General features: G+C 53.4%; 8 protein-coding genes across 8 annotated transcripts; 4 read left to right on the top strand and 4 right to left on the bottom strand.

The window, feature by feature from the left end:
- Positions 1-3,140: 3,140 nt before the first annotated feature.
- On the top strand, positions 3,141-4,817 carry HETIRDRAFT_181084 (MAPKK-like protein; the record flags this gene model as incomplete). Its single annotated transcript, XM_009549330.1, has 6 exons — positions 3,141-3,959; positions 4,015-4,188; positions 4,254-4,400; positions 4,453-4,520; positions 4,573-4,728; positions 4,784-4,817. The coding sequence occupies 6 exons, from the start codon at positions 3,141-3,143 to the stop codon at positions 4,815-4,817; spliced, it is 1,398 nt and encodes a 465-aa protein (XP_009547625.1).
- Positions 4,818-5,533: 716 nt separating this feature from the next.
- Positions 5,534-6,958, top strand: HETIRDRAFT_12711 (uncharacterized protein; the record flags this gene model as incomplete). The annotated part of the gene is made up of 6 exons (XM_009548581.1): positions 5,534-5,658; positions 5,718-6,132; positions 6,188-6,306; positions 6,357-6,498; positions 6,550-6,636; positions 6,686-6,958. Coding segments are annotated over 6 exons (1,161 nt in total), but the record flags the coding sequence as incomplete, so codon positions are not given.
- A 363-nt stretch (positions 6,959-7,321) lies between these two features.
- HETIRDRAFT_476664 (uncharacterized protein) lies at positions 7,322-8,044 on the bottom strand (the record flags this gene model as incomplete). The annotated part of the gene is made up of 4 exons (XM_009549329.1): positions 7,976-8,044; positions 7,821-7,916; positions 7,619-7,766; positions 7,322-7,560 (listed from the first exon to the last, which is right to left on the bottom strand). The coding sequence occupies exons 1-4, from the start codon at positions 7,988-7,990 to the stop codon at positions 7,322-7,324; spliced, it is 498 nt and encodes a 165-aa protein (XP_009547624.1). The 5' UTR covers positions 7,991-8,044.
- A 197-nt stretch (positions 8,045-8,241) lies between these two features.
- On the top strand, positions 8,242-9,332 carry HETIRDRAFT_319807 (uncharacterized protein; the record flags this gene model as incomplete). Its single annotated transcript, XM_009549328.1, has 5 exons — positions 8,242-8,317; positions 8,388-8,445; positions 8,501-8,585; positions 8,652-8,891; positions 9,015-9,332. The coding sequence occupies 5 exons, from the start codon at positions 8,242-8,244 to the stop codon at positions 9,330-9,332; spliced, it is 777 nt and encodes a 258-aa protein (XP_009547623.1).
- A 55-nt stretch (positions 9,333-9,387) lies between these two features.
- On the bottom strand, positions 9,388-12,370 carry HETIRDRAFT_33736 (uncharacterized protein). The gene is made up of 5 exons (XM_009548606.1): positions 12,344-12,370; positions 11,787-12,279; positions 11,653-11,731; positions 10,245-11,596; positions 9,388-10,187 (listed from the first exon to the last, which is right to left on the bottom strand). The coding sequence occupies exons 1-5, from the start codon at positions 12,350-12,352 to the stop codon at positions 9,862-9,864; spliced, it is 2,259 nt and encodes a 752-aa protein (XP_009546901.1). The 5' UTR covers positions 12,353-12,370; the 3' UTR covers positions 9,388-9,861.
- Positions 12,371-13,816: 1,446 nt separating this feature from the next.
- Positions 13,817-16,441, bottom strand: HETIRDRAFT_476658 (uncharacterized protein; the record flags this gene model as incomplete). Its single annotated transcript, XM_009549327.1, has 8 exons — positions 13,817-14,478; positions 14,550-14,897; positions 14,964-15,289; positions 15,351-15,754; positions 15,865-16,036; positions 16,100-16,244; positions 16,301-16,348; positions 16,412-16,441. 8 exons carry the CDS (start codon positions 16,439-16,441, stop codon positions 14,017-14,019), a joined length of 1,935 nt encoding a protein of 644 aa, XP_009547622.1. The 3' UTR covers positions 13,817-14,016.
- Positions 16,442-16,628: 187 nt separating this feature from the next.
- Positions 16,629-18,371, top strand: HETIRDRAFT_459475 (uncharacterized protein; the record flags this gene model as incomplete). Its single annotated transcript, XM_009549326.1, has 3 exons — positions 16,629-16,784; positions 16,862-18,130; positions 18,186-18,371. The coding sequence occupies 2 exons, from the start codon at positions 16,629-16,631 to the stop codon at positions 18,089-18,091; spliced, it is 1,386 nt and encodes a 461-aa protein (XP_009547621.1). The 3' UTR covers positions 18,092-18,130; positions 18,186-18,371.
- A 2,898-nt stretch (positions 18,372-21,269) lies between these two features.
- Positions 21,270-24,818, bottom strand: HETIRDRAFT_101997 (uncharacterized protein; the record flags this gene model as incomplete). The annotated part of the gene is made up of 9 exons (XM_009549325.1): positions 21,270-21,329; positions 21,371-21,519; positions 21,572-21,649; positions 21,704-21,778; positions 21,837-22,134; positions 22,180-22,284; positions 22,336-22,359; positions 22,424-23,735; positions 23,806-24,818. The coding sequence occupies 9 exons, from the start codon at positions 24,816-24,818 to the stop codon at positions 21,270-21,272; spliced, it is 3,114 nt and encodes a 1,037-aa protein (XP_009547620.1).
- Positions 24,819-24,992: the final 174 nt, after the last annotated feature.

The raw sequence follows: 24,992 nt of genomic DNA, 5'->3' as shown, positions 1-24,992 counted from the left end.
TATACACATCGTCACTTGATAGGACCAGGACTTTTCCAAAGGATCCCCTTCGTTCAATCAGGCACCTCTCATTGAACCCGAATCATCTCTGGATAATATTGGCGAACTTTGGGGCTCCGCAACCTTGAGACTCGCCTTGTAGACCTCGGTAGCAGCGAGCATTCTGTGGGTTGCGAACGATTACCGTTTCAAAGCTCTTTGTATCACCCTGTAGCGATATCTGCCAATAGACCATTGTTAGGTGCGCTCGTTCTCCTTCTAGCTCAGAGGTTTGATCTTGGGGTTTTTAGTCTACACCCATCGATACATGGTCTCCGAGATGACTGGTAAGCTACACATCACTGCATATAGCTCTTAGTTCTCACGTGGCCTCCTAGGTGTTCGAGTGCCTAAGGGGCAAACTCTGTTAGCCTCGACAACGTCCGTGTCTGAATGATGCAGTGGCATATCGGCTGTTCTGATAATACTGGTCCAACAAACCCGAATCATCAATGCATCAAGTCCGAAAGACGGTTTCCTTTCCAAGCACACTAAGTATCTCACGAGACTGGCTAACTTCGCTTCTTACGTCAACAAATGTTTCCAATACTACAAGGTCACAGACAAGGAAGAACTCCCAGTGGCGGCTCCCTCGATGCCAAGGTCCTTTCACGCTCAGTCCTATTGAGTGACTCACTGCCTCGAAGCTATCAAATGATAAGTGGTTCAAGGATGTGTTAGCTGTGTAGAACCGGGCCTTGTAGATGGGCGGCTTCCTGACATTTTCATCGTTCTTTTCAGATAACTGTACAATCGCATGCGACGTATTTAACTAGCTAACTAATGTCACTTGACTAGACCACCAGTTCTGACGCCCACATGCCATCCACATAGGCACGATTGTTCAGTTAACTCCTACATTGTAATTCAAAAGCTGATGCGGTCCTAGGTCGACGGCTCCAGGCTTGAACACCGCCTTCTTCATTCCTTGATAATCTTAATTCGAGGAAATCCTCTGACGACGACGATCACTGTGCCCCTGGCACTGTTCGGAACGCATGCAAGGAGTTCACCATGTTGTGCGGCCGGGGCTATCCACCTAGAAGATAATGTGCAATCACGATGGTGAGCGGAGATCGTTCGCTATTTTCATATCTTGAGGCTCCATGCTTATTGCAATGTAACTACTCGGCGAGGAGACGCAACTGAAGGACAACCTGGCTAGCATTCAAGTCGTTCCGGGGTCATCGGGGATCGATGCTATGATCTTCGGCCTGTGCCAAAGCATACGTGCCATCATACTTGTTTCTCATAGCTTGGTTCCGGTCCCACGGTGGTGTCTGCTTGAAATAGTACTGCAACTCTGCCGTCGAATGAGTCTGCGTATCGGGCAACTAATGATATCAAGAGCTAAAGATGTATTGCACAGTGAGTTCTCCACGTATGAATGGTTGATTATACTGTCGCTCATGAGATGACGCTTATCTCTACCTTGACTGCTTACCCTTCTATTCAAAACGCGACGACTGTGGCCTACGATACCAAGTCTCGCAAACACCCTCGCTTGTCTCATCGACGTTACCAAAAGGTTCGGTGTAGCCTATGCCATCAACCTTCACCATCTGCCACGGCAGACTCGGATCCATCATGCGACGATCGCTATTTTTAAAGACCTGATTTGGAGCGTCCATCTTCTCTGCCGTCAAACACCGTCGGGCACTTCATTGTCAACCGTCCATTTCTTGAATGCCCTGTCACAGGTATCTATATGGTGATGCGATGGATTCCATTGGCTGTCCACTGATATAGTGTGTTTCGCTCTATTCCGTCTCAGCGTAGTAGTAGCTAAGCAAGTGTTCTATTCTTTCCCAGGACTTGAAGTCCGTTCAAACGATCTATTCCTGGCCGATCAACGGATGCTCAAAAAGCTCAAACTGCTCTTTGGGAGTTGATATCGAATAATCAAAGAATCGTCGTCTATTCATGTTTAACTTGGCCTTTGTTCACTCATCAAATTTTCACACACTAAGGACCATAGAAGTTGCGCTTGCTCATTGAGCGTTCACATCCGTACAACCAGTGCGAAGGGCGTATCCGCCTCAGCCTGAAGACCTTCAAGGGCTGGTCAACTTAGAGATCACGAAACCGTTATCAATATTTGAAATCCGTGTAGTTGAACACGTAGGTGGTCAGTATAGAAACTCTGCTAAGGTGCTGATTTGATGATCGACATTGTCTCACTTTATTTACTTCTAACAGCTTCGCGCTCAATGCATCTTACCTTCACTTGAATTTCCGTTTGTAGCCAAGACGTTGAACCTTTGGCTTGCACTGAGTTTGGATCTCCTTGAAACTCACTCTTGTATGTTGTGTTCGAAAAAATACAGTCCCAAAATTACATTGATCCATTCATCTTCTAGGAACCAGAAGCTCCGAAAGATCCCGGGCTGCAAAAGCATCAACATCACACCCTGTCGAAGTCCTGATCATGAGAAATCCAGGTTGTAGTTACGTAGAATTAATGGCCTTCTCAGTGCCTTGCTCCTCGATGTGTCTGACATCAAACTACCGGCAGACTCATGCCGCTCGGTTGCCCTACTACCAATGGGCGGCACTAATGTATCTCAAGCTCGTCTACCTTTGGCAAGCGCTGACCGGCATCTCTATAACGGGAATACTCGTGCTTCGAGCAGTGCAAGATCTGTATCAAGATCAGATCTCTCGAAGGGCGTGTGTTTTGCTGGGAATTGGTGCTACGTAGGTGGTATACACCCATGGCTATATGCGGAAGGTAATGTGGTTGATGTTGTTTCAAGAAGACAAGATTGATGTCTTGTCCGAGTTAGAACGACAGTCCATCAAGCGCTTTCAATTGTTGTTTCCTCATATCCATTTTCGTGGCTCTTCCGATACATCCTGCTCCTTCAGTCGACCACATTCACTTGGTCCAAGACCTTTCGCGATGAGGGTGCTTACAAGGCGCGATATACGGGAAAACCCAGAGCATAGCAACAGTGCACAAGTCTTACCCCGACGGCGCTAATGCGTCTAGGACGGTCCATGGTATCATGAGACTGTTGGACTCATGGTCACGATGATGGCGGTGACCTGAACGCATCCTCATAAATACCTTCACACTCTACGCATTTGTGCATCCCTCCATGTTGTCGTTACCCGCTCATTCTTCCGGCTCTCGCATGGTTCATCGCTCGACATCCCGGCCTCTACTTCCATTCGCTCCCGCCCCCGCTCTACCAGATAGCCAACTCGACGCTTCATATAAACCCTCCGCTCATTCAAACTCATTTTCATCATCTCATTCACCAAATCTCAGGACCAGTCCCTCGAAGCCATCTTTGAAGATCAGCCTTCACAACACCACATCTCACAATCACTCGCGCAGCGATCTGTCCGATTCTGACATCAAAGCGCCTTCGTTCCACTGTGCAGCATCCCCCGCATCTATCAATGACGGGGCCACTACCATCCGCCCTATGAACATTCACTCAAAAGTCAAACAAGTTTCCATGCAAGACCTCCGTCGGGCCATAAGCAACATCGAATCTCGGCCCGAATCTACCGCAGGAGCATCTTCTTATCCTAATCGAGAATCGCCTGGACAGTATCCGTACAAGACTTGGTCGGACGACGTCTTTGAAGGGCTTCGGCGGTTGGGAGAAGGCGTCGGAGGAGCTGTTCATGAAGTGAAAGACACTCGAACTGGGATAGTAATGGCTAGAAAGACCATCCCGACACACGAGGCGCCGATGAAACAGCTTTTCCGAGAACTCTCCATGATCACCAACATCTCACACCCGAACATTGTCCACTTCTATGGGGCATACATGTCGCCTTCGTCGAGTGAAGTGAAGGTCGTCATGGAGGTGTGCGAAGGAAGATCGCTGGAAAGTGTCGGAGAGCGCATCAAAAGGCGCAAAGGCCGAGTTAGCGAGAAGGTTGCTGCACGCCTGGCTGAGGGGGTAGGGGATATTCTTTCCCAGCTGATTCGCCCTTCCTCATATGATTCGAGCCTAGATCCTGCAAGGCCTCGCATACCTTCACTCAATTAAAATCATCCATCGCGATATCAAACCTTCAAACATCTTGCTATCCAAGGAGGGGTCTGTCAAATTATGTGACTTTGGCGTGTCCGGTGAGCTCGTCAAGTCCCAGGCGGACACGTTCACGGGTACTTCATGCTACATGGCTGTGAGTTGCTTACATGTGATGTGCATCGCAGCACCGTGTTGATCTTGATGCTTTTGCGATCATAGCCTGAGCGCATCTTAGGTCACGAATATTCCATCCGTGCTGATGTGTGGTCAGCAGGCCTATCCATCCTGGAGCTCCTGCAAAATCGATTCCCCTTCCCCAAGGATTTACCGCCAATCGACCTCATGGTCCACATCAGTGAGAGCGAGGTGAGTCATCTCCTTACCTCTCCTTATCGCATCCTCTAACCTCCTTTGAAAGCCTCCCCGTCTGGAAGACGAAACCAGTACACGTTGGAGTGATGCTATGAAAGATTTTATCAGGATCTCGTAAGTGCCAATGTTCAAATGGAAAAGGCCTGACATACTGAACATGCGGCAGTTTGACGCTTGATCCTGCCTCACGCCCGGTACCACGGGACATGCTGATGCATCCAATGATCGTTAAAGTCGTGAAAGCAAAAGTTGACATGGCCCAGTGGATCAGCCAAGTCTGGAGTTGGAACACACCCAGGTCTTTCCAGACCTCTAAGGAAAAGTCAGTGTATTGATTATCTAATCACACGAGCGCAGGTCGATTAAATTGTCCACAGCGTCCCTTGCAGAGAAAGGGCATCTCTTAAATGAAGAGGATGTCCTTACAGTCGGCACCAAAAATCGGTGGACGACATCGTCTACCTCTCAAGCATTACATTCAACTCGGCTATAATGTTGTGGGTAAACTTGTTTTCAAACTGGTATTGAATCGGGCGGAATACCCGTATTTGGCGAACACGACTTTTGTCCTAGAATCACATTTTCCGGGCTGGGACCCACGCCTTGAAAAGGCAGTATATACACCTCTTAAAAAATAACATCACCTGTTCGAAACCGAGGTGTATTATGTACTTATGCTGCATACAGATATTTTTAGTAAGTTGTTCAAGGCTCATTTTGTGCCGTTTGGTTCTGTCTGAAATTCAGCTGATACGGATCTTAACTGAGTTGCATCAGTTGGCCTTCTAGCAAAACTTCTTGCTTACCGTATTCACTTTGACGAAAACTTACACAGGGTCAACCAGTCAGGGCTGACGCGCACGCATTACCGTCTACCTGACGGCATTCCTTTCCAAGTCACACTTCTTGACCCACATCATGGAGTTCTCGCCCAATGGCTCAGAAGTAAGCGCCGATTGAGTTTTTGGCCCTGCAAGAGTAGACGAAGTTGGCCTGCCCCTGATTGGCATGCTTCTATTCAGGACCCATTCGGCCTGTATAAAGGGATTGGTTAGCCCTACATCGCCAACCCAAACCCCCTGCACTCACTCAGCTGAGAATTGACAGAAATCATAATGGCACCTGCCAAAGTGATTGTCGTAGGAGCTGGAATAGCAGGCCCCATTCTCGCGATTTTCTTGAAGCTCCGAGGCTATGAACCCGTTCTGTATGAGAGACTAGAAGGGGTACAGCAGGCTGGACTGAGCTTGATGTATAAATTATTTTGTCATTTCGAGTTTTCGGAGGCACAGCTTATGGGATATTCGACAGGTTGCAGCCGAATGGCCTTCGGGTACTTTCGCAGATCCCTGGCTTCGTTCAAACTATCCCTGGCAAGGCCATCGAGCGCATGGTCTTCTGCTCGACCGTTGAAGAGGACCTAGGGGTACTCGGAGAAAGCTATATTCCCTCTCGCCTTCCAAGCGCCTATGGACATGGAATGTTTGGTGTTCAGCGAATTGCCTTCCACCGCGCGATCGTCGATGCCGCTGTCGCGCACGGCATTCAGATCCACTGGGGACACACGCTTGTATCTCTTGAGCAGAGCGAAGATCATGTGAAGGTGGTATTCGAGAATGGGAGTGATGACACTGGGAGCTTCGTCGTGGGCTGTGATGGACTGCATAGCGGTACCCGGATCGCCTTGTTTGGGAAGGAGAAAGCTGACTTCACTGGTCTTTGTCAGGTGGGTGGTTGGGCGATCCGTGCGTGGCTGCTGACCTGACACTACGATCTGTCAGACTGGTGGTCTCTCGCCCACTCCTGAGGTTCTCAAGGCGCACGCATCCCATACAAATTGGTTCGGCAATGCCGCACACATGGTCGCCTACCCTATCTCAGACACGCACACATCATGGGCGTATGTCATCACTTTTTATGCGCCTTCTTCGATTTTCACAGGCTCTTCAGTGTTACGACGCGTGAAGCGGAGTCGAAAGAAACATGGGGCACGGTGAACATTCAAACCGCCCAAGACTTCATGAGGTCTCCCGTCTCTAACTGGGGACAAGGTGCTGGGGAACTAGTGAAGACAACAGAAAGAGTCATCAAGGTCAGATTGATGTGCAGGTACCGGCAACCGACTCTGATGCCCCGTTTTCAGTACGGCCTATACGACCGTCCAGAGCTGAGATCATGGTTCAAGGGACGAGTTGTGCTCCTCGGGGACGCAGCGCACCCGACAAGCCCAGTGAGTCCCCTTGATGTTTCGCAAGGCTCAATGATAAACTGCTCCTCAGCATCTCGGCCAAGGCGCAAACCAAGCATTCGAAGATGTTCAGAAGCTTATCAGCCTCCTGGACCAACACAATACCGAGCGAACGTCGCCAACCACCCCCACTCTTGACACGGTCTTCCGGGCCTTCGAAAGCGCGCGCATCCCTCGTTGTGCCGCTCTCGTCAAAGGCGCCCGTCAGGAAGGTGAAGGACGGGTCGTAGAAGGCGTAGAAGCTTGTTTGAAGAGGAATTTGGCCGTTCGAGATGCGACAAAGGACGATGGAGCTTTGTATGCAACATTTAGCCGCAGATATCAAGCCGACGAGGGAAAGGCCTGATATGTATATTGACTATGTGACCGAAAACGATGTCTGTGTTATACACAGCCGAATGGGTGACGTCAAGCCAGCAGGAATCAGCTGGCATGCAAAGCTGCGCAGAATAGACGGCATGTCTAGGACCTTGATCAGTGATGTCTCACACAAAAAGTCCAGCGGCAAAGGGATCGCATATCTGACAAAAGTCTGACAAGAAAGCGTCTGTGGGCTGACAGCCTATAACTTTTTCAATTTCGGGTTAGATGGGACGCGTGTGATGATGTCAAAAAAGTGAAATCGTGAGAGGTAATGGAACAACATGCGACAATCAGCGAGAAACAATTACTCGTCTGGAATCTCAACCTCCCCCGAGTTGATCCCATCAATGATATCATGTGGGGGCTGGCCATCAACGGTGCACCCAACGCTCTGAGCCGTGCCAAGAATCTCCTTCGCACCACCGGCAAGGTCCTTCGCCAAAGACTTTGACTTCATTGTCCGCGCGATCTCGATGATCTCATCGAGAGAGATGTTGCCGGTGTGCTTGATGTTCTTCTCCTTTTTGCGGTCCCGTGGGGGCTCTGTCGCCGGACACGCACAATGAAGCAACACAATGAGCTGATAGAGATACGAACTCACCCTTGAGCGCACGGATGACCAGGGAGGAGGCTGAAGGGACAACCGAAACCGCGGCTTGACGGTTCTGGATTGTGAGTTGGACCGTTACGCGCAGACCCTTCCATGCTGTGGTGGCCTTCGCAATATCTTCTCCGACCTTCTTGGGCGACTAATACGTGGTGTGAGAGGCCGTAGAGATGCGGAACTTCGGGGCCGTACGCACCAAACCCAGAGGACCGATTTTGGGGGCCAATGCGGAAGATGCACCGACCTCACCACCCGTTGCACGGAGGTAGATGATTTTGACTTCGGACGGGTCCTAGCAGACAGGAGCGGCATGTGAGGAGGGTATGAGGGGGAAATGTGTCTGCAACGCACGAATTTTGGGGCCATGGTCTTGAAGGGTCGCTGTTAGCGGTGGCAGGGAGCGTATAGTACACCTGGCGGTAGCTAGGAAAAATAGAGTTCAGCGACCGATGTAGAACTGTACAGCTGACTAGATCCAGCCTCAGCAGTCAGAGTCTGGTCCACTGTTTGTGCATGCTTGGCCAGATGTCCAGCGGAACGTCCATGGCCGTCCCCGCTCGTTGAAGGTAACGTATCGAGTGCCGCAGCCATAGCGGGACAACGAGTGCAATGGGTGTATGGAATCAGAAGGCAGGGTCGGTTTACCACCCGCCTACGAAGACGCAGATGTAGATTCTCTCGCTCAGCTTATGGGTCCGTCTATTTTCCTCCTTTTTTTGGTCGCGATTGCTGCAAAAACTCACCTATGCCTAACACTTCAAAGCGCTCATGTTAGAACGCCTTATGTCAATTAACGACAGAATCCCCTTGTCTCCGTATGTGTATTTAGCCCGAATAGCATGTATTCGATGAGCATTGACTCGCGATTAGAGAGAGCATCACCCGATTTCACTCTGCCTCCGTCCCCAACATAAATGTATTGGACTATCTACGGCGCGTAGTTCGCTTCACAAATATTGAAGTCAGGATCGTCTCACGCTCGTCGGCCCTCCTCTCAGACGCTAATGCTGTTCACATTGACCGCCAGAAAACCTGTCTACTTATCGTAATGCACTACATAGACCAGATCTGCGCGCGCATGCCCGTCTTCACCATCTCCTCCCTCACCTGCCATCGTTTCCTCATCACCGCCGTCGCCCTCGCCAGTAAAACCCTCTGCGACACATTCTGCACCAATGCACACTACGCTCGCATCGGCGGCATCACAACGCACGAGCTCGGCCGGCTCGAGCGCGAATTCCTCTTTGCGATCGACTGGCGTCTCACGGTTAGCCATTTCCTCCTCTTCACCACATCCAATCCGCAGTCCGGTCTCGCAGTCCCTTTCATTCGTGATCATGCCTGAACTGAACACCCATGCCTCGTCTCCGCGCTGTTCTCCTCGTGCCAGTGCACCCGCGAAGTCCTCCAGCTTTACTACGAGAACCTCGTCTCGCACAGCGGAGGCCGCTTCATAATTATCGGCGCCCAATCCGGCGGCAGCGTCTCGTCTGACAGTGACGTCGAAGCCGACTCACCTCCGTCCCGTTCCATGTCCCCCATTGAGGAAGACTCACCTGGTCTGGTGCCCGGTCCTTCCACTCGCCCTCACGAACCGTCAACAATCCTCATCGACACGGCGACGCTGGTGCCGGAGGCTCCCCGCGGTCCTACAGTCGAGCAGAACATGGCATTTGAGCAGTTTCAGCGTTCACTTGGCAGATCTTAGGTGGGGCCCAAATTTGACACTCGTACCGAACCATATTTTCGGATGGCAGGCAATGGGACTCGTGATCGGAAGGTTTTATTTGGAGGCCGGGAGCAGTGTCCCTGCTGGAAGTTCGTAGACGAACACTAATCGTATTCATAACTAAAGCAACATGGTGCACTTTGACACGGAGTGGGAACACGGACAGTGGTCGACAAGCATCACGCTACGCTACGATATATAAAAACCCGGCAGAATGTGATTAAATAGTCCTTGAAGAAACAACCCCACGGCGTGCGTGGGGTGGGTGGGGCAATGAACGTCTATGGAAAGGACAATTAGAGACTTGCGTCAACGAAAGACTTCGACCAGTTGACTTCAGTATTGTAAGCTTTTAACAATACAATGCGACACCAGTATGCCAGACCCGTACCGCGTGATGATGTGTGGACCATGAACGCGTCCCATGTCAACCCTTGCTCGATTCGAACAACTCCTTGTACTAGTGCCAATGCTAGTACTAAGACCATGCCGCAATGCGCTTCGATGTTCACCGGCGCAGCGAAGTGAGCAGCTTCGCGAGAGCATGGACCTGCCCTTTCTGGACCTTCTTCGGCGAGGCCTCTTCGCCAACGTCCCTGCCGCCGTCGTGGGCCAAGCCGCTGAGGTCTGTGGTACTCGTCGCCGCGTCCTGCCCGTACTCGACCCGCTTCTGGGGCGACATGGCCGGCCGCTCGGTGATCGTATCTAGCGGCTGGCTCTTCGGCTTTCGCACACGCTGCTTGCGCACGGGCGGTTGGCTGAAGACGTCGCCGGTGGGGTTCGGATGCATGTCGCGCGGGAGCTCGCCCAACTCCCAGGGTATACCAGCCATGACTGTGAACGTTATGAGAATGTGGAACACGGCCAGAGAACGACCAAAACAACACTCACTCTTGACGTTGGAGGGCGGGTGTTGGGCCGCGTTGAATGGCGACTTCCCCCGCCCGGGCTGCTTACCCTGCCCGTCACGCCAGTTGCTCGACGTCGATGACACGCTCGTCGCAAACGTCGACACACTGCGCGTACTCGTATTGCTGTATCGCGTGAAGGCCGATGTAGAGGTGTTGGTGCTTGACATCGAGCTCCGCCAGTTATTTGACGCCATCGAGCTCGCGCTCGATGCGAGAGGGCGGCCACTACGCGTGCTGGTGGGCGATGCGCCGCGGCGGTCGACACTATGAATGGAGATCGCATTGGGACTTTGGCTGTTGGCCAGCGGCGATCGGCTTGGGCGGCTCCAGCTCGCGTTGCTCGGTGCGAGCGAAGGCGTTGGCTTTGGCTGCCGACCACGACTGCGAACGGATGCGCCGTCATCGGTACCAGCTGACGGCACAGGGGCACTGAGGCCCATGAGTATGTTTGTGACATTCGAGGCGGTTCCAAGGGTGTGCTTCGAGTCCAAGTCCAACCGCGAAGCAACGGACTCCACGATCGCAACACTGGGAGAAGCACGACCACCGCTCATAGCTCGCTCCGAGTTGCCCTTTCCAAACCCAAGCTTCCACTTTGAAGGCTTCTTGACGACAACCGGCGAAACGTCAGAAACAGGTGTCGGTGGAATGGAGAGACCAGCCGACGATGGCGTATTGGGTGAATTGATGCTCTTTGGCTTCGTCATTTCGCTGAGCTCTCTCGCTAAAGTCTGCGATGCGGACGCGAGGATCTCTGACGTGGCATCGTGGACGAGAGGGGCAGGCGCGCCCTTGCCCCTGTTGCCGCGCGTGCGTTGTCTGGTCGTGGAGGTGCACCGCGAGGTCGAAGCCTCATCAACCTGCTCCTCACCTACCTCGCTGAGGACGGGTGGCAATTCGGTGCCCTCGACTTCGTAAGCAGGACCGAGAGAAGGCGCACGGGACATCGCGCGCGAGAGGGGAACCGAGGTGCGGAAAGGCGAATTCGCGAATGACGCTTGCCTTGAGGACGGACGGCGGGATGGCGGAGCCGAAGAGAGCGGGAGGCCGGAGATCGAAACGGCCGAGAGAGCACGGTTGTGGGAATGCCGATGCCCAAGTAGGGAGGGTAGATCCTTGGCCCAGACCCCGAACTCCCGGGCGCCAATGCGCTGCGAATCACCTTGAGCGTCGGCGAGGATGCAGAACACTTTGTCTGCAAAAAACTGCGCCACAGGAAGCGTCATGCCTTGGAAACGTGACATGAAAAAGTCGACAGGATGTTGGCGGTAAATCTCGAACAGCGAGCCGCCGCCCTCGACTGTGTCTGGCCATGGGTTGTAGTGGTAGAGCCTAGATGGAATATTGATGACTAGATGAACGAGAGTGACGAACGACTTGGAACGTACATGTTGATCAAAACGATGCCCAACGACCATACGTCTGCAGCACGAGGTCGATACGTGGGAGCCACATAGTTCCTGCATTCTGAAACGCGACGTTTGATCAGCGCCAAGATACGTCGAATGGGCGGAAATCCTACCATAGCTCATGTATGGTGCACTGCCGCAATCCACGTCAGAAGACTCGACATCCGTAGTGGACAGCCCAAAATCGGTCAACTTCACGATGACCTTGCGCTCCCTCTTACCATCAACGCCAGTCTGCCAACCATCTGTGACAATGAAATTTTCAGGCTTGATGTCGCGATGAAAAACAGAGGTATCGTGGCAGACCGCCACGGCTTCACACATCTGCGAGAACATAGACGCGATCAGACGCAGACGGGCAGGAGACAAGAGCTGGGCGGAATGCATGGAAGATAGAAGGCTGGGCGTCGGAGGGGTACGAGAAGAGGACAGAGGGTCCTCAGCGGCGGGGTCGGTATCAAAATGGTCGCGAGCCTGTTCCAAAAAGTAGAACAGGTCCTCGCCAGGTACAAACTCGAGCAAGAGAAGTAAAAATGAGGAGGTCTCGAGCGTTCGATGGAGGGTGACAATGTTAGAATGGGAAGGGAGTGACTGGTGGATAGTAGCCTAGGTGGCGCGTCAGGGGAGTCAGATCAGGTCATAGCACACATGACGATGAGCATATACCCACCTCAAACATTTGCTCGGCCAAAGCTTCCTTGTCCAAATTTGCCTTCGACAGCAGCTTGACAGCGAAGTGGCGACCGTACTCCACGGAGGGCCGGCGCACGCTCGCGTCGTCCAGATCAAGACGACCGCCAGGGTACATATGATCGTCATCAGAGGAGGGCGCACGGGCAAGCACCTCCCGCACAAGATAGACAACGGCGTAGCTGCCGGTGCCGAGTTTTCTGACGACTTCGAATTCCTGTGCAGGCTGCTCGGGTGCCTCGGCATGGGATACCGGGCGTTGGACGGGGGCAAGGCGGAGGGTCTCGCCCAACAAGGGGATGCCTTGTCCTACAAGATCGCCGGGACAGAGAACGTCGGCAATCACGGAGGAAGATGCAGACGGTTTGCGAGATTCCAAGGCCGGAGAGGGTACCGGAATGGACTGCTGACGGGTAGCGGGCATATAGGGCGGACGAGGAGCCTTGTGAAGGGAAGAAGGGGGGAAAGAAGGGGAGGGGAGACTGGAAGAAGAAGAGAAGGAGGTAGAGATTGAAAGTGGGGAAGATAATACACCAGAGAGGCGGTTTACAAGGGGGGCGTCCACAGGCCGCTGCTGTGTGAGAGCAGAGGGCGAAGTCAAAGGGCGGTGAGTGGAATTTGGGGAGGGGTCATTACGGCGGGGAGGTTGAGTGGCTGAGCCGGTCTTCTGTGATAATTTCTTAGGGCCATGTGAGAAGGAAAGGGGAGGGGGTTGTACCGTGTACTGCAACATGGGCCGAGGGGGGAGGGGGGAAGAGGACTTGATAGCGGCCCGTTCTCAGTGAAGAGACAGCGACGTATCTGTTCAGACGAGACCGGCTAAAAGTCTGAGGGAGATGGGGGCGATAGCATGCAGCAGCGGGGGGATGGTGTTCTCCAAGGACGGGAGGAACGATGGCCCCGTCGAAGACGACGACGAGCTTGCGGTGGGGGAGGACCGAGAGCCTGCGGTGGTTGCCCGTGAAGGAAGAGAAGCCTTGTGCGGGGCTTGAAAATTGAAGGGGAGAGATCAGGGGCTGTAATTATGCTGTGGCCGCGAGGGCTTGGGGGTTGGGCAGAGCAGCGGACAGACTCACGACCACGACGGTGTGCAGACAGGACCAGAGACCGACGACGAACAGAGACCACGGACGACGCGAACGATGGAGAGAAGGGGGAAGGAAGAGAGAAATGGGACGGGCTGATGTATAAGACTGCGCGGGCAGCAGGGACCATGTGGACGCGCGCTTCTGGGCATGCACCATGCGCCGCCATGCGTGTCCGTCCCCCATCCCAGAATTAGCCCCTGCCCGTGATCCAGAGTCCCGCACACCTCGATCTCATCTCTAATGCGTTGCAACGCACAAACATCTATCGCCCAGAGGCGATGCACGCCGCGCCCACAGCACCACAGCATCGATGCGGTCGCACGGCACGTGCCTCGCTCGTTGCGAGTCGCCCTATGATCATTATCGCTCGCTGCCAGTCCTAGTATTAAGTAGATACCCGTAGATACTCGCTCGCGACCCGTCGAGGCACGCCCCCGCGGCCACCACGCCACCGAACAGCGACACCGGCCGGGAATCGTCCTTTCCAGTTGAGCACATACGCGGTGACACACCCACACAACGGCAAAAACTCTATCCGCCCCCGCCATCTGCGTGCGAAGCCAGATCATCTCTCCTCCGCTTCTTCTGTCCCAGCCCTGCGGTCCTCCCCAGCCACCGCCTCCGTCCACGCCTTCTCCAGCAGGGCCCTCTCCTCGCTCCCAAGCATGCTTCGCGCCCTGACCACCGCGTCCTTCGCTTCTGCACCCCGGCCCTGCCCCAGCAGCCACGTCCCCCACGCCAGCGTCGCCGCCCGCACGTCCGTCAGCATCCACATGTCGTAAACCCCCCGCAGCACGCACATGCCCCCCGCGTCCGCCGCCTCAAACACAGCTGCCCACACCCTGCCAGTCGGCAGATACATGTGCGCGATACGACGCACGACTCCCGCCCCGCGCGTCGCAGCATCATCCCGATCACTATCGGATCCCACCGAGAGGCCATCCAGGGCCAGTTGGGCGTACCGCACCAGTAGCGTCTCGTGTACGGTCCGCAGACACGAATCCCTCATGCTGTCCGCGAGCATTCCCTGCAGCATCCGGCATGTCAGCTCGGCAAACGATAGGATCAACCACGTAAACGCGCGAAACGGTCCCTCACCTCCAAAAGACGCGTCCGCTCCTCCGGCGATTCGCCAAACGTCTGCTCGAGGCCCCAGATCCATACATCTTCCATCCGTTGGCCCTTGGTGGCTCCCCGAGCCTCTGCCCACGCCGTCCGCGCGTCCTCTCCGCTCCCAAGCTTCGCTTCCACCGCCAGACGTGCGAGCCACACCACGGCAGACGTGGGCTGCTTCGTGGTGTATTTTCGCGCTAGGTGCACGATCTTCCCGGGGGTTGGCAAAGACGTATCGGAAACCGTTATCAGAAGCTCCAGATGCGCAGCAAGCAATGCAGGTTCAAAAGTCTTGTTCGCGAGGGACTGCAAGCTCGCGACGAGGTAAAGTTTCTAGATGCGCGCGAGCGGACGCGTCAGCATGTGACACAATATGTTTGCAAAACATTGTCGTCGTACCAGGGGACCGTCGATGTCTCGTTGACACCATTCCTGCACAAAGTCTGCATATCTCTCGCAAATGCCTTGACGATCGCTGCCGCAGTCCGTGATCGCTTGCGTCAGCTCCTCGTTGGCATCTTTCAGTCTGCCAATTAGTTTTTCGCCTGCCAGATCGGGCGTGAGCGATCGCGTTGCGTGCAGCTTCACAGCCTCGGGATCTGTAGGCAGCGTCAATCTGAGCAATGCGAAGAGATGATCTAAAATCGCGTCCCGCAACGGCGCGGGTGACGGATAGGCCGATATGAGATCCTTGAGTGACTTGAACAGGCCGATTGTCGGCAGCGCTATGAAAGGCGAATCACTCAGCGATCGGCGTGAAGCGCATAGAAGATTGAAACGAGTTACCTTTCACGGCACTTGAGATGACGGATTTGACAATGATGCCCTCCATGATCTCATGTTTCGCCGCATCCCCATTGGTGTCTTCGTCGACGTCCATCCCCTCTGAGCGGTCTTGGTCCTCCTCATCGCCGGCGTCATGCGCTCCGTCGAGGTCCATAGTCGGCCGAACGTCTTTTCCCTTCCCTTTCGAGTCGAGCTGGATTCCCAACAATTCCCACCGCCTGCGCAGGCCTTCGACGAACCCTAACTCCATTTTGACGTACTCCCGCCACATCTCTACGCTGTCGGGGTTGAGACGGATGCCTCGCTGCAGAAGCGTGCGGGCGGCTGATGGTGAGAGATGTTCTAGCTCGTGTGAAGCGGCGAGAATGTAGAGAGCTGGCGTGTTTGGGTGCAACTGCAACGCCCTGCATTTCGCATCAAAATTGATATCACAGATGCGTCAGTCGGGTTTGATCGTCCGCCAGAAAGCAACATGTTGTGCGCATTGCGAACATGCGAAATCAGAGAGACGTACCGAGCGGTAATCCGTCCAACCAGAGCCCGCGCGCCCTCGTGCTTCGCAACGTTGATATACTGGACCCAAAGCCCCACGTCGGCCTTGAACTTTTTGAGGGCCCTCTCGAAGATGTAAAACTGCCTCCGGACAAGGGCATAGTCTGATACGGAGGGCGGAGAGGGAGGCAGCTCTGTAAAAATGATCACGCTGAGCGACGTTCAGCAGAGACCCGACCAGAGCAAAAGTCACTCACTCAGCCGCTCTAGTCGCTTTTTGCGAAGCGAATCAAGGCTCATTTCGTACGCTGCGTAGCGCAGGAAGTCGCCTTTTTTAGCTACTCGTCGAACGAGCGCGGTCTCGAACGCGGTGCGCTTTTTCATGATATGTTTTATTTCTTTCTGCGCACGAGATCGTCCGTTGAGTAATCTGCGAACGAGAGCGAAACAATGCGTACTTGAGTGAAAAGACCTTTTTGAGCAAAATCTTTCAGCTCTGCGAGCATCTATAGAAGGACATGACCTCAATGTTCTGCTCGCTTCGGGGCACCGCACGGTTGGCTACCCACCTGCTCTTGCTGGAATTGAACTTTCTCCATGATGGGCTGTTGGTATCAGGAAAACGCAGACAGAGAGTAGCTGTAGCAGTAGTCCACCGGGCGGGAGAACTGCGAGTGGTCAGGAGGATGTGGCTGTGGACTCCGCGCTCGTCCGCGACGATGAAGGAGAGAACAGAGGAGCGGAGTACGAAATCGTGTCTCTTCTCAACTTTGCTCGTCCGCCACCATGCCAGCCAAAGCTCACCGTCCCGGCCCCACTCGCAATCACTCCCGCACATCCTCGGGCGGCGCATCCAGGCTTGCGCTCAACCTCCACTTCACTCAGAAGGAGCCCATTCAGCCAAAGACCGAGAAAGCGAAACGCAACGGCCATGTCCACGAGGTGATATCAAACCTGATCAATCTTCTTGTTCGCCGGAACTGACAAGCGTTCTGTTCTACTGTTGCTCACGATAACAGTCTAACGGGCGCACAACCTCTCCTTTCCCCAGACCCAACAGTGCCCAGCGGGTTCAGCCGCGAGAGCACTCATCGACCGCAGCGCCGAAACGGGCACCCCTATCACAAGCCACTTCTGCACAGTCAAAGCATAAACCTGGCTTCACTTTAGCGAGCACGACCGCGGGCAGCGACGAGGATGACGACGAGTGGGTTTCCAGCGAGAGCGGTGCCGCGACGCCGGACCATCAGACTGATTCGGATGCCGAAGAGGAGTCAGTGACTACACCACAGGAGCTGACACAGGCAGCGGCTGTCCTTGCGGACGAGGCTGCCAAAGGCCCCAGTACTCCGCGTGCAGCAGACTCACCTTTACCTCCCACAGCGATCACGAACGGCGGTGGTGCAGCTCACTACCAACGTATCGCTGCACCTTCCTTGACAAACACCCGACCCGCTGATCCCCAACCCCGCATCCAAACGAACCCACCCGTGCTACTTCCGGCCGCGCCGATCATTCCATCTACGATGACAACTCCTATCACTCCAGATACGCCCACGTCACCGAAGGGCGCGCGACGGTCGTCAGATTCTCATAAGCGCGTAACACACGCGCGCCCCTCTTCAGCACATTCCATCCACTCGATATCTTCGGCTCGCAACGAGTACGGTCACCCTCTGCGCCCTCACCCGCTCATTCGCGGACAGTCGTTTGGGCATGGCCATCTCGCACCACTCACAATAACGGAAGATGCAGCTCAGGCGCAGCTATCCTCGTCTCCATCGCCACCGCGCCTTCGACCTTCCTCTTCCCCCACCAGCATCAAGACCGTCTCAGCATCACTTACTTCGTCTGTGCAGACCTCCCCAACGCGCGACTCATCTCGCAACAATCATCGTCGTCCGTCCACATCGTCCGTGCGCTCTGTTGCCACATTACCCGCACATCCGATAGGTCAAATGTCTCCCATCTCAAACCACGACCGCACCCGCACATTGTCGACTGCATCTTCCTCGTCATCAGCGGCATTCTCATCTTTGGCACATCTTCCCACCAGTACGCGTGTGGCTCCGCCCCATCTGGTTGTTCGCTTCCCTCCACCCAAATCCAGCGCAGACCTTGAAAGCTTCCACCAGCTTCTCCCCTTGCCGTACATTCCAACGCACCTCACTCTTCTCAGGTACCGAAATCCCATCCGCGAGTCATACGATAACGTTGTACGAGCCAAACTGCGCAAGAGGGGCAGCTAAAGGCGGTTGTCACATTCACATACTCATGGTAACTCGATTGTACGTCTTGTATCCCCAATACCTGATATGTTTTGTTCACATGTTCGCGGCGCAGCACTTTCTCGCCGGCTTCACAGCACATGCATCCGCGCCACTTTCACGCACATTCATCCTTACTCAAGGAGGGATGCCTTACCCTAACAACGGCAGTGTCTATAATTGTTTGTATGTTCCAAGTCTTTCTGATTTTCTATTGTTGCCTTCATCGGACTCTTCACAATTTCATTCGTTGTCATACTGTACCTGGCTTGTAGCCGACTTCTCGCATGCTCGAAAGCAAGAGTCAAGCGACGCCAGTGCGACGCCACGAGAGCGCAATGTGAAACTCAATTAACGCATATGCACATGGAGAACAGCGTGCCGTGGCTTGGACGTGGTTTTTTTCATCTTCTTTATCAATTCCGACCTCGAGCTGATCTCATCTGCCATTTGATTCCGTCTAACTTTACCAACGTTGTCACCACCAAGAGGGTGTCTACAAGCGTCCATGCGTCGTGCCCCCGCTTGACCTGTAGGGTTGCCAAACCTGATTGTAATAGATGTCGGATTGCATGCGTCGACGCACAGCACCTCGAGTGAGCCCGTGTGCATCTGTCGCAGCGAGGCACGTCCATCGAAGTATAGGCGTGAGCAGATGCAATGTCTCTCGACGGCCGACAACCCCAGTTTATTATTTCTTTCTCAGAGTCGGGGCTTGGATCAATTCTACTTGTGCACGTTCAGGATCGATGCGCTGCACTTTACCACGCGGACGGGGACATCGCGGCGGACGGTAATACAAAAAGAGAGTTTCTGTCTCTCGCTTCGGGCAGCAAAATCCCCATCAGCCGCTTCCAGTCTCCCTTTCTCCAGCGCACCCCCGTTGCGTGCTTCCGTGTGGGCAGCGATTACGTGGCCGACAGCGCTTTTTTATATGCAAGTGGTAAGTGTGCTACTGTGTGAGCGCTCGATCACTTGAGAGCATATGGTGTTCGGTGGGAGCCCGCATGCTATTGGTCCATGTTACTCTAAAACAAGATCGGGCTGCTTGCATGTTCTTGGCATTTCGCCGACGGTTTCCATATTCTTATGTTCGGCATGCAGCAGTCATGCAACACGTTGGAGATGACAGTCGTGTGCTCGCGGAGGAACATTCTTCTGCGTGGATCACCGATTTGGTTAACAGCAAGATCCGGGCCGCCTCCGTAATAATATTAATACGTCTTCGAATCCAGGCTCGACGATACTTGCAAAATGCATCAAAGGAATGTTCGGGGATGCATGCACTGTGTGGGTGCAGAAGAGGCTAACCGCACTTAACTGTGGGTACGAGGCTGATTCGATTCTTAGTACGGAGTGCCGCTCCCCTCATCCCTTTGTCCTCCAGCTGCCTCCCGTGCGAGCATTGCCATATTCCGGGGCCTCCTCTAGTATTGCATTGGTGCGTATTCTTATCGGAAACCGCGACGTGCTGCGCGTATATTGGGCGTTGCTTGCCTCACGATGGTCCATCATGACTTTTGGTGAGCAATTGGAGTGCTTCGAGCGATAATTGCTACGCTAAGTGGTTCTTTGAAGCCGATATGCCCACAATGGGGCAACTAAGACTGATAGTACGTTTCGAACGTTCTCGACTGGACGGAGCTGCATATCGCGCTCTCTTGGGAGACTATAACGCTAGAGCCTGCAATCAAAGCACTAGGGCGTATTATTCTGCAACCTTCTACTGCAACTCCGTAAGCACGCTGGTATTTACGTATGTGTACGCTATTTTTACCCTGATCGTGCGTCCGTTTTCTCCAGTACACACTGTTTGCTGGGTATGCTGACCTGTCGGAGCAGGTGCTGAAGACATTTCCCTCATGATGCGGTGAGTTTCCTGCATTGCCTACGGAACTTATTTCCGATCCTGGAAATCACATCTCCTTTGACGCGATGCTTCGCGATACTCATGAGCTGCTTCGATAATAAACAGATACAATGAATGTACCTGAGATCGCTTTTTCCGCAGGTCTCCGTTGGATCTCAAAAGGGCATCATGCCGGAAGAGACGAGACGCGTGGGAGTCGGCGAGATCACGACCACAACCGTTGAGCTTTCCATGTCACTGTTCTTGCTAACGAAGCCCTTCCCCCCAGGTCAACGTCCAGATCTGTCTGGCCTACGTACCTTTCAAGCGGACATGGAGAAAGAAGGGCATATGCCTTACAGGCGTCGTCACAGACTCGGACGGGGCATTCCCATTCCTGCTTCTGATGCAGGGCTGGACAAGCGCTCTCTCGTGACATATCGCATTGTTCACCGCCCCAAAAGTTCACTCGGCGCGTGCTTCGCCTTGAATCCTGGCTACGGCTATATCCATTCCCCTCCAGACCGAAGCTTGAGCTTGATAAGTATAGCCAACAACGGTCGTGCAGCCAAGTTCTCGGATGGATGTGGAGCTCAAGCTGGTAAGTTTGACCATTCGCTATCAGCAGATGCTCGAGTGCGGAACACGGAACGCGTAATGAGGGGGAGAAAGGGCATACGGCGAACTTAAGATGCCCATGACATGCAAGGTTCACACCGGCTCGGAATCTCCTGTTTAGCGGTTGGAACTTTGTCTAGACGAGTTGGACGAGAAGTTTCGGTGCCGGCGTCGCAGCCGGAGAGGCGCCATGTCAGTCGCCCCATCTAGCAAATCAACTAACTCAGTTGTTCAACTGAGTCCCACGGATAAGCAAAGGGAGAGCATATGATGTTCGGCACAGTGGACATCGGCACCGTAGGTATGGTATACCTTAGAAAGGTCGCAGCCGTGGTGTGTGGTCAAGCTGTATCATCTGGCCCTTGTCTTCTGAACCAACGGATGCTTTAACTAGAATGGATTAATTGCAACTGAGTGCAAGCTGATGATAGCGTCACAGGAACATACAGGGACCGAAAAGATATGGCGTACAAAGCGTGAGTGAGCAGAGACACAAAGCAGGCAGCGTACGCTCAATACTCGGGTCCGAACTAGGAAGTGCACAAACTATTGACTCCAAAGGAAAAGGAGAAAAAGATTCACATATGCTCCTAGGCTTGAGCCGCGCCGCGGCGATATTGGCCTTATCACTCAGGTGGTGGATTGGGAAGAGCTCGTCCACGAGAGGCCGTCGAAGCCTCTCTATATCGTGCATTAGGCGAGGGTTGCGATGATTGCCTCGGGGCCGCTGACCCACCGCTCTGCTAATTTGAGCTAAGCGACGCGATTACTCAGTGTAAGAACTAGACACCTACCCCCATAGCTTGCTTCTGTTTTGCGTAGAAAGCAAACAAATCCGAAATTTGCGACTCCAGTGATTGTCTCTCTCGCTGAAGACGGCCAACCTCCTGAGTCATGAGTAAAACTTCGCGTGTGAGTTCCTTTTTGAACTCTTCTACATGGACTAATCTAGACGGTTAATTTGTAAACGCGTTCCATGCGGATAGCGGACGCACTCTGAACGTTGATCGCAGTGGCTTCCTTCATGGCTTCGACGAATCGTAGCCTTTCACCTCGAATGTCATTTGACAACTCTGGTGAACGATATCATTCAATTTCTAACAATGGGGTCCAGTGAAAGCTACTACCTGCAGCCAAGGCCTTCAACATCCTCTCTTGATCCTGCCTCTGCCGATCTATTAACCCGATGACAGATTCTGTGGCTAATTCCGGATGATTATTGCCATTAAGTCGGAGATGAATGAATCCCGAGTCACTCACTGTACGCATTGCGCATCTCCGCGTTCTTGCGCATGTCTTCGTTCAGGGCAGCAATCAATCCGTTGATCGCGGTCTGCAGGTTCATGCTATCCTGGTCCCTCGTCTTGGTATCCGCAAGAAGCTCCCGTATACTTCCGATGATTGTGGCCCGTGACTCGTCATGCTGGGCTTCCGACCCCTCTAAGGTTGTCGTATCAATCAACCCATTTGAGATGCCCAGTTCTTGACAAAGTTTGTTGACACCAACACCGACAGCCTGAATCTGTGCTGCCCCGGTGCTGACAAATGCCTCAAGCCACTGAAAAATCAAAGATCAAAAACATCACTCTATTTGATTTAGGACTTTGCGTGCCGTATTCAATTCGTTCAGATAGCGGACGCTGTCTGTTTGTTGCTCCATTTGAACATTGCGCTGGTTCTGAGCATCTTTGAGTAAGGATATGATTTCCTATAATTAGGCAGATCAGCGCCGATAGGAACAACAAGTGCCGATACGGACTTCAACTGTTTTGTGCCCAGAGCCCTGATAATTCTTGGTTAGATGTCTGTGATCTGTTTTTGGGAAATGTAGCTGTACAATGACGTACCTCGCCTTGCGTGAAACGTGTCGCCTCGAGCTCCTTGAATGAATTGAGCAGAGCATCCAGCTTCTCGCTCGTCGCTGATGTATCCGTCGAGGATTGCGTTTCTGAAAGTGAAGGAGACACATTACGAAGAATAGTTGAGCTAGGCCGGGCTCCTGGCCTAATCTCTTCAAGCGCTCTCAAAAGAGCGGGAAAATGGTCCTGCATCCGGGACCTGATATCGTCCAATGCCTCCATTACCTGTGTCCCTTCAGACCCTGTGCCACTCCCGACGTTTGCGGTGAGATCTGTGGGATGCATATGCGTTACCGCATTACCGACTGTCTGCAGGATAGTCTTCATCTCTGCAATCTGCACGGAGTCTTCTCCACGCTGCGAGAGGGCCAACTGGATGCCTTCGGAGATGCCTTGAACGTCTCCGTGAAGGGCAGAGATCTGACCTCCTAAAACGGAGGCATGCTCATGGTACCTTTCTTCATGCAGGTCCAGAGCATCCAATACCACACTTGCCCCGTCCCTCCCCGAAGGTTGTATGAGTGTCCTCTCTGCCACGGACGACTGATCAGTTGTAGTGCGTTTCATGCTCCAGAACTCTGTTGCTTCGGATTCCGCTGCCCACCTGCGGTGTCCGGACCTCTCCATCGCTCGCATCTCGTCTCGCATACGGAACGCAGATTTAGGCCTTGGCGTCGTCAAGCCAGAGTAATCCGAGATGGCCGATACAGGTGAGGTGAGTCTATTAGCAGAATCTCCGGCAGAGTTCCCGTTCTCCGAACTGACGCTATTCATGAGCTCAGTCACAGTAGGCGTTCGAAGGGCTCTCCTCTTTCCAGTGCTGCGCCTAGACGGTGATGATATTCTCGAAGGTGAACTCAGTTCGGAGGTGCTAGTTGGCGACGAGACCGGTGTCTCGAAGTTTGTCTGGATTTCTGCGAGGCGTTGCTTAACTACAGACCTCTGACCTAAATTGAGGATGGATGGGCTCTGCCTGCGAGAGGGTGACGAAGGGCCGGGAGACATTCTGCTGGTAGGCGTAGTGGTGATCGGCATCTCTTCAGAGCGTGACGCTGAGTCATGTGGATGTATCTGACGCGTCGGCGTAAACATCTTCAGTGGTGGTAGTGGAGGAAGATCGCGGTCTATATCACAGCCCAGTCGTGAGCGGAGAGCCGCAGAGGACCCTTCAGAGACGGAAGGAGATGCAATATCCGAGTCGACGGTCGGTGTCTCTGAGATGTCGACACGAAAGTCTCGTTTCATCTCGTCTTGGTAATGTTCATGGATGCTCTTGTCTTGGGTACAAAGAATAGCGTCCCTGCAGGAGAACATTTACGAGTCGTTATCACGGTGGTTCAGATGTTTTTCTCGATCTTCCGACGACTCACCAGATCGCACTCACCCATCCTGCCCTTGCCTGGATCGAAGCAGCAGCAAACCTTTCCCTTTTCTTCCCCTCAAAAATCAGCTCGAATACTCTGGCGGTCTCTTGTCCGAAGGCAGGCAGTAGATCACGTTCGTCAGGATCTAAGTCCTTGGTAGATACAGATCGTACATCCGTACAATTAGACAGAGATACCACGTCGGTCGACGCGATTCCTTGCGAAGTTTGACTTGTCAGAAGAAGATGGGTGTTGTGCAAAATCGCCTGACATGACGTCCATACAGGCAAGATCGGCGATGAGAAGGGAGATGATTCGAACAGGTGAAGAAGCTGGCCAGAATGAAGGGCATAAGTCGGAGATCTACAAATCGAAGAGCCACAGTCGCCGTCTTCCTGAGATTGAGTGGAAGGACGCCGGTCGATAAAAGGGTCTTCTGAGGGTGACTTGCTCTCCGAGTGAGGGAACAGTACAACACGAGGTGACCTTGAAGAAATGTCGACACTGTCCTTGCTTGACGCCTTTCCCCTCTTACTGAAGACAGAGAGAAAATTCTTCAACGACTGACGCAGCGGCGATCTCTTCTTCTCCACTTTCTCTACGCGCGGAGGGGAAAGTTCCCTTGACCGCTTCGCCCCACGCGACATCGATGTCCTAGATACAACGGCCGAGGTTTGATACGAGTCCAACGCCTCAAACTGATGTATCAGTTCCTTCGTAGAACGACGCCGTCGTATAGCGCTCGTATCCGAGCCGAGAGGTGGAAAGGCTGGCGGAAAAGAGAAGTACGAGTCGTGTTCTATCTCCTGAGTCTCGAGAACCATAGCGAGCGAGCGACTGGGAGCTTGAAAATTCATCGTGTTGGGAGATCCTGAGGCAATCCTGGCCATATCACCCTCTCCCCTGCGATGCATAGTCCTTGGCCCCGAAACACTTGGCTTGATGGAGACACGGCGCGCGATATCATTTGCTGGTGTTGGGGGGTTCTCGGAGTATGCTGCGGTGTTCGTTCGAGTCATGGCAGGATGAGAATACAGAGAATATATCTCTGAGGATTCGTCCATTGGTGAGTATGCAGATGATTTCATGGGACTTGCCCACAGTCTAGACTTCTGAGTAGCATCACCTCTACACCATGCCGATATTGATCAGGGCGATGTTTGAGACCGCAAGGCTACATCGAAACCCACATT

This window comes from Heterobasidion irregulare, assembly GCF_000320585.1.
Source record: "Heterobasidion irregulare TC 32-1 unplaced genomic scaffold scaffold_06, whole genome shotgun sequence".
Classification (NCBI taxonomy): Eukaryota; Fungi; Basidiomycota; class Agaricomycetes; order Russulales; family Bondarzewiaceae; genus Heterobasidion; species Heterobasidion irregulare.
Note: the sequence above shows the minus strand (reverse complement) of the source record. Positions and strands in the feature narration are given on the sequence as shown.

What these genes read in the sequence shown, in the direction of transcription:
- HETIRDRAFT_33736 (XM_009548606.1), bottom strand. An exon ending in TGCACCATACATGAGCTATG is followed by an intron (nt 11,732 to 11,786) that starts GTAGGATTTCCG and finishes GTCGCGTTTCAG; the next exon opens with AATGCAGGAACTATGTGGCT. An exon ending in CCCGCCCTCCAACGTCAAGA is followed by an intron (nt 10,188 to 10,244) that starts GTGAGTGTTGTT and finishes TAACGTTCACAG; the next exon opens with TCATGGCTGGTATACCCTGG.